The sequence below is a fragment of the Anomaloglossus baeobatrachus genome, chromosome 10 (genome assembly GCF_048569485.1).
Source record: "Anomaloglossus baeobatrachus isolate aAnoBae1 chromosome 10, aAnoBae1.hap1, whole genome shotgun sequence".
NCBI lineage: Eukaryota > Metazoa > Chordata > Amphibia > Anura > Aromobatidae > Anomaloglossus > Anomaloglossus baeobatrachus.
The window spans coordinates 79,094,059-79,107,717 of record NC_134362.1 but is presented as its reverse complement, the minus strand read 5'-3'; the positions used below and the strand labels follow the sequence as shown (position 1 = coordinate 79,107,717).

General features: G+C 41.7%; 1 protein-coding gene across 3 annotated transcripts in view; it reads right to left on the bottom strand.

Annotated features, from left to right (window-relative positions):
- Nucleotides 1–3,562: 3,562 nt before the first annotated feature.
- The window catches only part of KCNQ1 (potassium voltage-gated channel subfamily Q member 1), a 267,942-nt gene continuing 257,845 nt past the window's right edge, over nt 3,563–13,659 (bottom strand). For all 3 annotated transcript variants that reach the window (XM_075325459.1, XM_075325460.1, XM_075325458.1), the window contains exons 15-17: nt 11,304–11,350; nt 10,373–10,434; nt 3,563–4,239 (exon numbers count right to left, since the gene is read on the bottom strand). In XM_075325459.1, the coding sequence (XP_075181574.1) occupies nt 4,042–4,239; nt 10,373–10,434; nt 11,304–11,350 (307 nt within the window). In that variant the 3' untranslated portion in view covers nt 3,563–4,041. The remainder of the gene's footprint in view (nt 4,240–10,372; nt 10,435–11,303; nt 11,351–13,659) is intronic.

Sequence of the window (13,659 nt, the reverse complement as noted above, 5' to 3'; positions counted from 1 at the left end):
TTCCTTCTTGTTCTAGTAAAATGAAATTCTGACGGGGACAGCTGCTTGGCGACATTTGCCAATGTATCAGGCGCTCTTTTCTCTTCTGTCTCTGCCTGGTGAGGTGCGATTAGGAAAAGCAGAAATTCTACTGGGATTTTTAATATTGAACCCATTCTTCAAAATAGAACTGATTTACACCCATCAATCGATCATGTGATACTGTGTGGCACAAGTTGTCCAAAAAAGCATATATGGCAATAAAACAAATATCCATTGCTGGGAATCTCACTTACCACTAGAAGTTGGGCACTGAGCGCTGGTTCCAGAGGTGAGTGATACCATATATACACTTATGTATTTCCTTCCTCAAGATCTTATCCCAATAGGTAGTAGGTGTAATAAGAATAATATTAGCAAATACCTCCATTTAGAAATGTAATCTAATTCTTCTGATTCCTTATCTCACTTAGATCATGTGCAGGGCATTGCAGGGCCTTAGATATCCATTACAACCAACTGTCACTATATGCATGGTCAATACCTAAGGTTCTGCAATGCCCTGAACATGAGGTAAGCAACATCGTAAATCAGGATCAGCTAAAGTACATTTCTAATTGGAAGTATTTGCTAATTATTGCACCCACTACATATTGAAAAGGATCTTTGAGATAGGAATACCCCTTTAACTTAATGTCTATGGGACTGACAAACATAGCTGCTGATGCTCGCGGCTATCCCCATCAGTCCCAACATAGCTGCTGATACGTGTGGCTATCAGCATCAGTCCCATAGCCACAAAATGGGGTGGTGGTGTACATTTCTACCAACAGCTCCATTCAATTTAGTCTATAACAGTGTCTAAGAATCCCTATTGTAGTGAGTGGTGGGGGCCTGAATAACCATTATCATCTATCCTGTAAATCCTTTATGCTGTAGATAGTGATGACTACCATGTTCGGGTGCTCAGTACCTGTATCAGGTGGTTGATGCTCAGATGGGCAAGACTTAATTATTTGAGCATAATGGAAGTCGATGAAAGACTTGAGCATTTTTCTGGAAGATTTCCCGTAAAAATGCTTGAGTCTCCTTTTGAATTTCATTATACTCCATACACTAGTCGCAACCCATCCAATAGTCTAACTGTTTGCTACAAGTACCGAGCACTCAAGCATGGTAGTGCTCACTCATTACTAGTTACGAGTACTGAGCATTCAAGCATGAGAGTGTTCGCTCATCACTAGTTACGAGTACTGAGCACTCAAGCATGGGAGTGTTCGCTCATCGCTAGTGATAAATCATTTATATGATCCAATAAAGTGACCAGATGTGATCCATAAATGGTATATACGTTAACATGTTCTTATATATTACATTATACACTTGGCCTTACCTTGATAATTTTGTACTTGATGATAGTTACAGTAACTGTACTATTGGAAAACATCATGTGTCATAGGCCATGAGTGGAGACTTGTACTGATCTCCTCCAGACTGAAGATTTACTACTGAGCTCATCATTAGTCCAATCTTTGTTTTCACTGGGGGTCTCAGAACCAGAATTCCCACCAATAAAAGCAATTCACATGTCTCTACCATATATGAAATGTTTTTTAAAAGTTCAATTACTCCAATAAAGAAGTTGCACAACAAAAGAAGAACAAGCTGCTTAGTTGACATTCTTTCCACATGCTTCTATTATTTGTCCAGTACAAAAATAACTTCCATCTTTTGAGTTCACAGCTCCTACCCGGACCTAGGTGTCTCCTTCGTTACTACTTCTATGTGAGCAAGAGGAGAAGTATGGAATAGTTTAGAGGTGCATGATTACAGAATCAGACTACACAGGGGTTGTTTGTAGTCTGTAACCGTGGAGACACATTTGTCCGGATAGCAGCTGTAAACACACAACATTAAATATTTACACAGTGGTTTAAATCCCTTTTTTAATTTTAGCTGCAACAAAGTAGTCACAAATACATAAGTACCAAAAAGTATAGCCTGACAAAAATAATTATTGTGAATTACGGCTCTGTTTGTATGGCAGGAGCCAACAGGTTTACACTGTCAAAAGATTATGTCCTTACACTGTCAGCTGCCCTCAATTTTCACAGCGTCATATATGTCTATTAGGCAACCTGCAGCCAGTCCATAAATTATGGCCTGTACTCAGATCTTGACTCTTGGATTTGTGAATATCGTCTTATGTAGCGTCACCTTCAAACATACGTTTTCATCTTATAACTAAAAAAAAAAAAAAAACTACATGTAAAGTTAAAAGGGTTTGTCCACAATAAGATGACTTGTCCAATTGAAGATGCCATCGATTGGTGTTGAGTCCTCATCAGTCTAACACCACCACCAATCAGCTGTTCTCTTCAGCGGATCGAAGATGGTGCTGAATACTGGACCCCATCAATCTGATCTTGACGGCTTATCCTAAGCATCAATATCATGGTAGTAGACAACCCTTTTACATTTTTTTAGCCAATAGTTTACTTTTCTCATCTGGCAACGCAGTGTGTATTTTGGATCAGATCACCTATCGCGGATTTGTTGCACACAGTTCTGAGATTGAAATTATTTCCTTATTCTATTGTGTACAGATTATTGCCAAGGTTACCAGCCACCTCTGAAGTCTCAGGGAGGTCAGTTACTTAGGCAAGAAGCACATACCACTTTACAGCCTGCAAGTGCTGCTCCAAAGAGGTCTGGAGGTTAATTTCACCTACGCTTCTCCCATGCTGCCGAGGCAAATCAGCTCCTACTAGCAGTCAGAGAGCACTCCGCTCAGAGCAAAAATGCCGCTAGTCCGAACTGTCAATCCTCAGGAGTGCTCCTCCCCTAGGGAACATGAAGCTAGGGGCCAGGAGCAATGTACTCCTCAAAAAAGAAGAGAACAACCCTCTAACAAGTTTCATTTTATGCAAAAAAAAATTGAAAAATTATAAATAAAATTGCAGAAAATTCTGTGAACGTGTGTGTAGATATGCCTACAATTTATTCACACCAAGACAATGCGATTTCTGCTGATTAAGGGTCTGTCTGGGGTTTTCAGACCGCAATGAGAACCTTCCATATTGTGGTAGAGAGCAATAAATGGGCTACAGAGCGAATATATTCCATATACCTAGCAGCTGAATTGTAAATGAAGAATCGGATAAGAATAAATCACTCGGGATCAGAACATAAGAAACTAAAGGAATTCATACCGGTGTTCCAGGTTAAATTCAGATTATCCAATAGACCTTCTGCTTGTGAAGACCCTCTCCTTACCCAGACCAGATTGCTGGTGTCAGATTTCGGTCCCCCATCCCGCCCCTCCCCCGAAGCCTACCTTTCAAACCAATTTTCCTGCTCATCCCACTTAGATTTCATTGTATCTAGAAATTAACTGTACACCAAGAACTAACGCTCTAAACCAATCAATGTGCAAATATCAACATTTTTGACAAAATACAATACATTTGATCAGATGTCAAGAAATTATTCCATGAAAAAAAAAAAAGAACAAAAAAAAAAACTTTGTGATCAGAAATCAAAGAAAAATTAACTAATATAATTTTTGTCAAATAATGCTACATTGTAAAGAAAAAAAAAAGTTACTTCTACAGTCCAATATTTATTTATATTTCTCTCAAAAGGATTTTTATTTCAGGCCCCCAAAAATTGAAAATCAATGTAAAAAGTGGATTTTAATAAAATTAAAAAATCAAGGTAATTGTTCAGTTGTATTGCCAGTTTTACAGCACGACCCGTAGCGAATATCACCCGCACAGGCCGATGAGCTACAATCTTCCTGAGAAAGGATTCATCAATGTATCAGATGCTTTCCGCCAAGTTTCTACATAGACCACGTCACTCACTTCCTCTATGAAACCTTCAATGAACCCTGGTAGGATCTACAGAGAATAGACAAGACGTGCTTTACAGTGTTACACACTTACTCAATATTCAGTCTAATTTAATCATTCATTTTACTTTCTGCTTAGAATAAATGCATTCATTAAAATAATGAATATCTGCATTGAGAACAGTGGTGAACTAGTTGGCGTCTGTTCATCAAGATATATTATCTTGGCTTGGTCTTGGCACGGTTAACTGTTCATAGGTGGGCAGACTACTGGAGAGATTGCTCCCATTGTTCAGAGAGTTGCTCCGGTGTGGTGTTCTGGTCGTAGACGGACTACTTTGTTGGTTTGATACCAGGTGGTGAAGCATATCAGTTATGAGATTGAGTTTATGGTCCATTTGGGTAACCTATAAATAATAAAAAAAAGATTAAAACAAAGAGAACAACATAGATGTTAATTGTATTCCATACACATTTAATATATTCTAGCCGACTTATAGGGTCACCAGATTTGGCGACTATAAGCGGTGGTCACCACTGAGCCATTATATACAATATTCTAGAATACTGTATATAAGAGCTCAGGCCGCTCTGTATAACATAACAAATACATTTATCATACTCACCTACGGGGACGGTCCGGTCCGATGGGAGTCACTGCTCTCTGGTCCAGTGCCTACTCTCTGCTGCGATCTCAGTCTTCCTTCTTCCCAGCCCAGTGTGGATGACAGGTCTTACGTCATGCACACTAGCCAGCATTGCAGTCCTGCACAGGTGCATTTTGATCTGCCCTGCTCAAGGCAGATCAAAGTATTGTAGTGCGCATGCGTGGGCAGTCTTTAACCTTTCCTCGCGTCTGCGCATTACAGTACTTTGATCTGCTCTGCTGAGGGCAGATCAAAGTGCAACTGCGCAGGACCGCAATGCCAGCTTGTGTGGATGACGTAGGACGCGTCATCTATACTGAGCTGGGTCAAAGGAGGACGGACATCGCAGCAGACAGGAGGCGCCGGACTGGAGAGCAGCGACACCCATTGGACCATCTCGTCCTCCTAGCTGTGTATTATAAAAATGTATTTTTTACATTCTACAGCGCAGCCTAGGCTCTTATATACAGTATTCTGGAATGCTGCATATAAGAGCTCAGTGGTGGTGGCCGCAGCTTCTAGTCGTCAAATCTGATGACAGGTACCCTTTAAAATTGGCTGGAATTCAAAACAATGCTGCCGGTTTCCATTATCTCTGTATAATATCGTAGCTCATCCCTAAATAAGTGAGCTGTAATATCAGAGAGGGCAAAAGTGGCACTCTTTTGGAGAGAAAAAAGTAGATTGACTGCTCAGTGCAATCCTGGTTAGCCACTTTGAAGTTATTTGAGTTGAAAACTAGAGTTGGTGCAAATTGTTTCTAGCGGTCTTGTCAGTAATGTGTGCCTGCTGGACAGGCGCCGTACAATGTGTCTTCAACCTTCCACATGATTCGGATTACAAAACAGCCTCATTGTTCTAGCATTACACACAGTGACCTGACACCAGTCCAGGTAGAAGATCTGTGAGCGCTGGGATGCAGGAGATGGTTCTCAGGAATCCCATCTAGCAGTCACAGATTAATGTGGCCAATGGACCAGGTCCTTCAAATTAATTCTATTGGACCAGGTCCTTCAATCCGACTCTATTGGAATCCTTTAATCAGACTGTACTACTTAGAGTACTCACGATAGTTTTCTGGCCACATCTCTGAATGTAGAAACCTACACTTAAGCTCCCATACACATTAGACTAAAGGTCCAGTCACACTAAACAACTTACCAGCGATCCCAACAACGATAGGGATCGCTGGTAAGTTGCTAGGAGGTTGCTGGTGAGATTTCACACTGCGACGCTCCAGCGATCCCACCAGCAACCTGACCTGGCAGGGATCGCTGGAGAGTCGCTACACGAGTTGCTGGTGAGCTCACCAGCAACCAGTGACCAGCCCCCAGCGCCGCGTGGAAGATGCTGCGCTTGGTAACTAAGGTAAATATCGGGTAACCAACCCGATATTTACCTTGGTTACCAGCGCACGCAGCTACACGTGCAGAGAGCAGGGAGCAGCGCACACCGCTTAGCGCTGTCTCCCTGCTCTCCTAGTTACAGCACACATTGGGTTAATTACCCGATGTGTGCTGCAGCTACATGTGCACAGAGCAGGGAGCAGCGCACACCACTTAGCGCTGGCTCCCTGCTCTCCTAGCTACAGCACACATTGGGTTAATTAACCCGATGTGTCCTGCAGCTACATGTGCACAGAGCAGGAGCCGGCACTGACAGTGAGAGCGGCGGAGGCTGGTAACGAAGGTAAATATCGGGTAACCAAGGACAGGGCTTCTTGGTTACCCGATGTTTACCGTGGTTACCAGCCTCCGCAGAAGCCGGCTCCTGCTGCCTGCACATTTAGTTGTTGCTGTCTCGCTGTCACACACAGCGATCTGTGCTTCACAGCGGGAGAGCAACAACTAAAAAATGGCCCAGGACATTCAGCAACAACCAACGACCTCACAGCAGGGGCCAGGTTGTTGCTGGATGTCACACACAGCAACATCACTAGCAACATCGCTGCTACGTCACAAAAGTTGTTCGTTAGCAGCGATGTTGCTTAATGTGACGGGGCCTTAAGCTAATGGTCTACTGTGTATGGAGCATTCCAGACTCTTCACCAAAAGATGAGTTTGGGAGAGAGAATTCAAATTTGCAGACCCTTAACGCCCAACCATTTTGTTATTTAGGTGATAAGCTGCTGTCAGAGCCGTTTGGCAATGGCTTTCTCATTTCTCTCCTTTGAAAACATGTGAACATTCAGCCAACCCAAACCTTCTTTTGTATGAGAGAGTTAGGAGAAATAGTAATCTGTCTAACCAGAAATTAGCCATTGTCCACCTCAACTTTTGGCCATCTGTGACTTACACACACACAGGTATTTCTACTATTAGTGTATGATCAGAATACATTACACGCAAGTAGCCCTAGCGTAAAAGTCAAATGTTCGAATTCAAATCTTTCAAAGAGAAGTCCAGCAATACTTTTACATGGCCAATATGTTCCTACATTACAGAGAAATAAACATTTAAATGGATATATAAATGAGGCTGAAGTGCTATCAGCACATGTAAACTCTGAGCCTCTGTCACTATGGCTCTATTCTCTGCCCAGTGCCACCACCTCCTACTTGACTGATGGTTCCTTTGTTTGAAGTCAAACACAATAGAGACTAATCAGTCCAGCAGGAGGAGGCAGCACTGGCTGAGGAATAGAGCTGGTGTGACAGAGGCTTCAGATCTACAAATAAAGGCCACGTCTCACTAAGCAACATCGCTAGCAACATCACTGCTGAGGCACAACTTTTGTGACGCAACAGAGATGTTGCTGTGTGTGACATCCAGCAACAACCTGGCCCCTGCTGTGAGGTCGCCGGTTGTTGCCGAATGTCCTGGACCATTTTTTAGTTGTTGCTCTCCCGCTATGAAGCACACATCGCTGGGTGTGACAGCAACAACTGAATGTGCAGTGAGCAGGAGCCGGCTTCTGCGGACGCTGGTAACAAAGGTAAATATCGGGTAACCAAGAAGCCCTTTCCTTGGTTACCCGATATTTACCTTCGTTACCAGCATCCGCCGCTCTCACGCTGTCAGTGCCGGCTCCCTGCACACATAGCCAGACTACACATCGGGTAATTAACCCGATGTGTACTCTGGCTAGGAGTGCAGGGAGCCAGCGCTAAGTGGTGTGCGCTGGTAACCAAGGTAAAGGTCGGGTTGGTTACCAGATATTTACCTTAGTTACCAAGCGCAGCAACGCTTCCACGCGTCGCTGCTGGCTGGGGGCTGGTCACTGGTTGCTGGTGAGATCTGTCTGTTTGACAGCTCACCAGCAACCCGTGTAGCGACGCTCCAGCGATCCCTGCCAGGTCAGGTTGCTGGTGGGATCGCTGGAGCGTCGCTTAGTGTGACGGTACCTTAATCTTTCAGCCTCATTTACATTTCTCAGTGATAGAGGAATGGACTGTCTATGTAAAGATATTACTGAACTTGTCTTTGAAAAAGCTACATGTGTATATAATTAGTTTGTGGGGTGACATCCTATGAACAGATTCAAATTAACTGAGTAAATTAGCAGTCCATTACACTGTACAGTGTTCTGTAGAGAGGGACTTGAGAAAAACAGTAGTGTATGTTGCCTACAGGTTCATATGATGCGCACACACATATATATATTTATTATGTACATATGTATAATCTGAGCCTGTAGGCAACATACTCTACTGTATGAAATGCAGGGATGGACCTCTGAGGTGCATATTGTATACCACAATCGCCATGTCACTATACCTTCACTGGAGAATTTGGGTCTGGAACAAACAGATATTACTTTTATTCTTTTTTCAGAAAGTGAGAAATATTTTTTGTCCACTACTAGGACAACCTCTTCTGATTCCACTTATTTTCCCCAGTAAAAATAAAAGACCCAGTACTTGCCTCCCATTTTGACTCTGTTCCAGCTCTAAACTACATACAGCTGCACTCTAGAATACTAACAATGAATAAGGGAACTCTAATATTGCGTTACTGCTATAGGAATATTTGAAAAAAAAAGATATTTTGCTTATGTATTGGCCAATGCATGTGAGGCCGGTCACCACGGCAAATTGATCTCTGAATACCGGGAACCTAATTTGAAATGCCACTATCTGGGTTAAAAACCTACGTGTCTGGGCAGAAAGGATCCTGCTATCAAAAAAGGTAAACACAGCCTGGTTACAGGGCAGAGTGTAAAGTCAGAAAGAAATGCACTACAAATATATCAAAATGACTGTGTTATGATTCAGGGACCGGGGAGGATCAAATAATGCACAATCCCAAAAAGGTAACAGAGTGGCTGGAAACTTAACAGACCTAATCCTGAAACATAACTAACAGTAGCCGTGGGGCAAGCCTACGATGACCTGGACGCCTCAACAAAGCCGGAGAACTAAATATTCTCACAGTTAGAAATATAAGAAAGCTAATCTGCCTCGGAGTAGTCTCCAAAGATAGATAGATAGCCCCCCACATGTAAAGGCCACAGTGATATAGAAAAACACAAAGCCAGAAAGGACAGATTTCAGCAAATGTGAGGCCTAAACTATCTTTATAGAAAAGGATAGGAAAGAGCAACTGTCTGCAGCCATAAAAACCCTAATAAATACCAGCACTACTGATATGGAAAAATCCTGAGGTTACTAAACCTCTCCCCCACTGTACCAGCACTGAGATGTTACTGGGATCCAAAAACACTAATACAGATGAGGGACTGAATAATACCAAGCATGACAAAACACAAACCTTGCAGAATCATGGAGCTAAGTATACAGACACTCCCAGCAGGGAATGATCCCATTCCACCACAAACTCCACACAGACAAATTAGGAATCATGCATAGTATCAAAGCAGAACAACAACAAAAGGTGGTAAACAAATAGCAGAGGTACAAGACCACTTATCTCAGGGAAGTTCTGGAGGTGAGCAGAGCTGGTTGCAGAATGTCCTGGACACACAGGAGCAATTGACCACCGGCAAGTAACAAGAGAAAGCTACTAAGTAAGGCCTCTTTCACACGTCAGTATTTTGCATCAGTGTGTCATCAGTATTTGGATGTCAAAACTAGGAGTGTCTCCGAAACACAGAACAGGTGTCAGTCTTTCAATTATAGCTCTTCTCTATAAGTGCCACTCCTGGTTTTGGCATCCAAACACTACTGACAAAACACTGATGCAAAATACTGACGTGTGAAAGAGGCCTAAAATAGCCCAATCTGACCCTGATTGCCAGTCCTTTGCAGATGTGCCACTTCCAGTCCACACATCAGCTGCAGTGCCAGCACTGATCACAAGAGGGAGCTCCAAATGGGAAACTGTATTCACAACAGACTGACATGGACACCCAACAGGTGTGAACAGGTTCTAGCTGAAAACACATTATAACTACAAAAATACATACAGCTGCACTCTAAAATACTAACAATGAATAAGGTAACTCTGGCATTGCATTACTGCTATAGGAATATTTATTCCAGTTCGGTCGGTAACCACAGTTCAGGGATCACATGGTATTGTGACGTCACAGGAACCCTGTGTACAATCAGCTTCCTGGCTTCTGACAAAATGAGTTAATCAACAGGAAGTGACGCTGCGGCTGCCACTCACTTTCTCTTTATTATTCATTTGGTCAAAAGGCGTGGCGAGAAAAGCCAGCGGTTCTTGGATGCGGAGCTCGTGAGACGTCAATTAATCCCCAAACTGCGGTTATTGACAGCAATGGAACAGCGTTAGAATGGGAAATGAGAACGGGGTCTATTATGTTTACTGAGGGAAACAAGTGAAATCAGAAGCATTTTCCCTAGTAGTGGAAAACACCTTTAAATATGTTGTAATTGCATTCATTTCCAATACATATTGTGTCATTTGTATGTGTGTAAGTAGTTGGTGCTCACAATATAAATATATATGGTTTTATCTGGTTTTCTTACCTTGTCCTCTACACGGTTCAGTCTTGACCCAATTGTGTTAGTGCCTCGATCTTTCACTTTATCTGGAAATAAATAAAAAAAAAACAAAATATCATCATTATAAATAGAAATGAGCATTTTTGGGGTCCATTGGATTCCAGAAGATTTATGGAACCGTTCATGATTTATCATTGAGATCATATCACATGAGAAACAATTTACTAATTTTTCCCATAGGTTATAAATAGGGATGATTGAATATCTCAAATATTCGGCTAGGCGAATATTTTCCGAATACCTCACCGCTATTTGACTATTCGATACGCAATGTAAGTCTATGGGAAGCCCGAATAGTTGTTATTCGGGTTTCCCATAGACTTAAATTGCGCATCGAATATTCGTGAATAGTCAAATAGTGGCAAGGTATTCGGAAAATATTCACGAAGCCGAATAATCGAAGTATTCGATCATCCCTAGTTATAAAACATGGCACCCTTATTTTTAATTCTGGAAAACATCCTGTTTTTTAAAAATAAAAGGCTTACAAGTGATTTTTACTATTGATAATTTCTTTAAGCGATAACATTTATTCCATTTCATAGCGGTTACTATTGAGCGAGTACCTAACTATTCGCACTCGTACTGTCTACTACTCGCGCATTCATTTCAAATAGCGTGTGCAATGCAAGTCAATTGGGAAAAACTCGCAAAGTAATGAGTAATCTGAATGCCGTACTATTCGCTACTTGCACGAAAAAGTAAGGCACTCCGGTTACTCATTACATTGAGAGTTTTTTCCCCATTGACTTGCATTGCATGCGCTATTCGGAACAAATTCCGCAAGTAGTAGACAGTACTCGTTATGAATATAGCGAGTACGAATAGTTAGGTACTCGCTCAACTCTAATAGCGGTAAGAAGTGAAATCCACATTACAATGAGAAGGCAGTTACCTGATCCAGAAAGAAACAGCGAGGGCTTCCCCAATGACTGGTCCAGTCTGTAGAGAAAGGGGGAAACCACTGGTGTAAGCAAAAAGTGTTTTTATTAAAGAGAATGTCCACCCAAATCTTAAAACTTGTCTCTTATTTCAATTACTAACAAATCAGAATATAGATCATATAGAATATAAATAGTCATGACCGTGCGTCTTTCCAAGTGACAGAAGTGCAGCCGTATGGCTTGTGATCTCTGAATTAGTCTCTCAGAAACAGACCGTCAACCGTCGTTTTATCAGGATGGTTTATTAATGACTAAGTGACAGTCGTTAGTACTCAGCAGTTTCCAAGAAAATGATTCAAAAGTGACACATAACTTCTTGTTTTTTTGAAGCAGTGCAACATTCTGATCTTATTAGGAAAAGGCAGTTAAAAAAAAAATGTTATCAGAAAATGACCCATTGGAAAAATTAGGTTTTTACGTAAAACGTTTTTTTTCTTACTTTTTACAATTTTGTAACTATCTATATAAATAATAAAAAAAAAACAAACAAAAAAAAAAAACAGATTTTACCATTTTCACACTGGTCAAAACTAGATTCATATTTTCTGTTTTATACTGAGGAGTTTTCAGCAGCATCATTATCACTGACACTGAAGATTACCATGAAAGGTAACACCTCTATTTACAGCAGATACAGTATCAACCATTCACAAAAGGTGATAATCACAGCTCACCGCCTCATCCTTCTTTCAGATCAGAGCATGGACAGAAAATATTTGTATAAAAATCACTAAGAACAGACTCCGTATACTGAGGCTTTCATCCATGTGGCTGATGTACAAAGTATAACTAACGTTAGGGCCAGTCTAAAAATTACAAGACCAGATTTATTATTTATTTTTTATCTGTGACCTAGTCTCCCGGTACCTACCTGCAGACAACCTCAGATCCTCACAAGATCTCCTTCTCTGCTCCTCTCTTATCTCCTCTTCCCACAATCGCATACAAGATTTCTCCCGTGCCTCCCCCATACTCTGGAACTCTTTACCCCAAGATATCCGACTCTTGCCTACCGTGGAAACCTTTAAGAGGAACCTGAAGTCCCACGTCTTCCGACAAGCCTACAACCTACAATAACCCTCAGTCCAGTACACCACTGCGCAACCCGCTCTGTCCTCACCTATTGTACCCTCACCCATTCCCTGTAGACTGAGCCCTCGCGGGCAGGGTCCTCTCCTCCTATAGCAGTCTGTTTTGTACTGTTAATGATTGTTGTACTAGTTTTTCTTTTTACCCTTTTCATTTGTAAAGCGCCATGGGATAAATGGCGCTATAATAATAATAATAAATATTATTATAATAAGTGAAAAGAACTATAAAAATATATATTTAAACTAAATGTAATCACTTCCAACTATGGACAATTTTTGTTTTTGTGCTTTCATTTATTCGTCCCTTTCTTCCTCGATTTTTGTATGACAGCCATACGAGAGCATATTTTTTTTTTTTTAGAGAAGAGCTGAAGTTTTTTATGTCACCATATACCGCACCATACAATGTATTGGAATTGCATTTTTCACCATTTTGCCCCCCAGGATTGTGTTTTGTCTTTACGGCATTCATTGTGCACTAAAAATGACCCAAGAACAGGATTCTTCAGGTCAGTAGAAAACTAGATAGACAAGATACAGTATCAAACTTGTCCAATTTTTTTTTCTATTTTGGTGGTGAAAAAAAGACACCCCATACTTTGCACTGACGAGGGGCAAGCACCCCGAAACACCGTGTCTGCAAATTGGGATTCTGATCTGGCATAAAATCCTAAGTCATATGCAAATGGTTGTTAAAAATCCACTCTTGACTTTTAGGATCGCTACTTCCAATAGGTGGCGCTGCGCTAGAGTTTGTCTCCTTTCCTGGAGAGACAATTTGGAGATTTAACCAATGGAGCTTTATGACAACTTGTTTTTGCATGCCAAGTTGAGGTTTTCATTAGTACCATTTTGGGGTTATATATGATGTTTCAATTACTTTTTATTTACAGTAGCTTCTTCAATGGAGTACCAATATTTCAGCAATGGGGCAAGCCCGTGGCTGCCACCGCTATCCATAAGCACCACACAATCGTCGCCTAGCATTGGGGTATGCAGTATCCCAAAACGGTGTGCATCTTGGATATTGCACCTTATAGGGATCAGAGACTATTTTTTTTGCTTTTACGCTGTGCCTTGGAGCTAACAGGCAGTTGTTTTTAACTACCTGCCTGTTCTCCCCAACACCGATCTCTGCTGCCACAGACTGGCCACAGGCCGCTCCTGCCGCCACAGACTGGCCACAGGCCGCTCCTGCCGCCACAGACTGGCCACA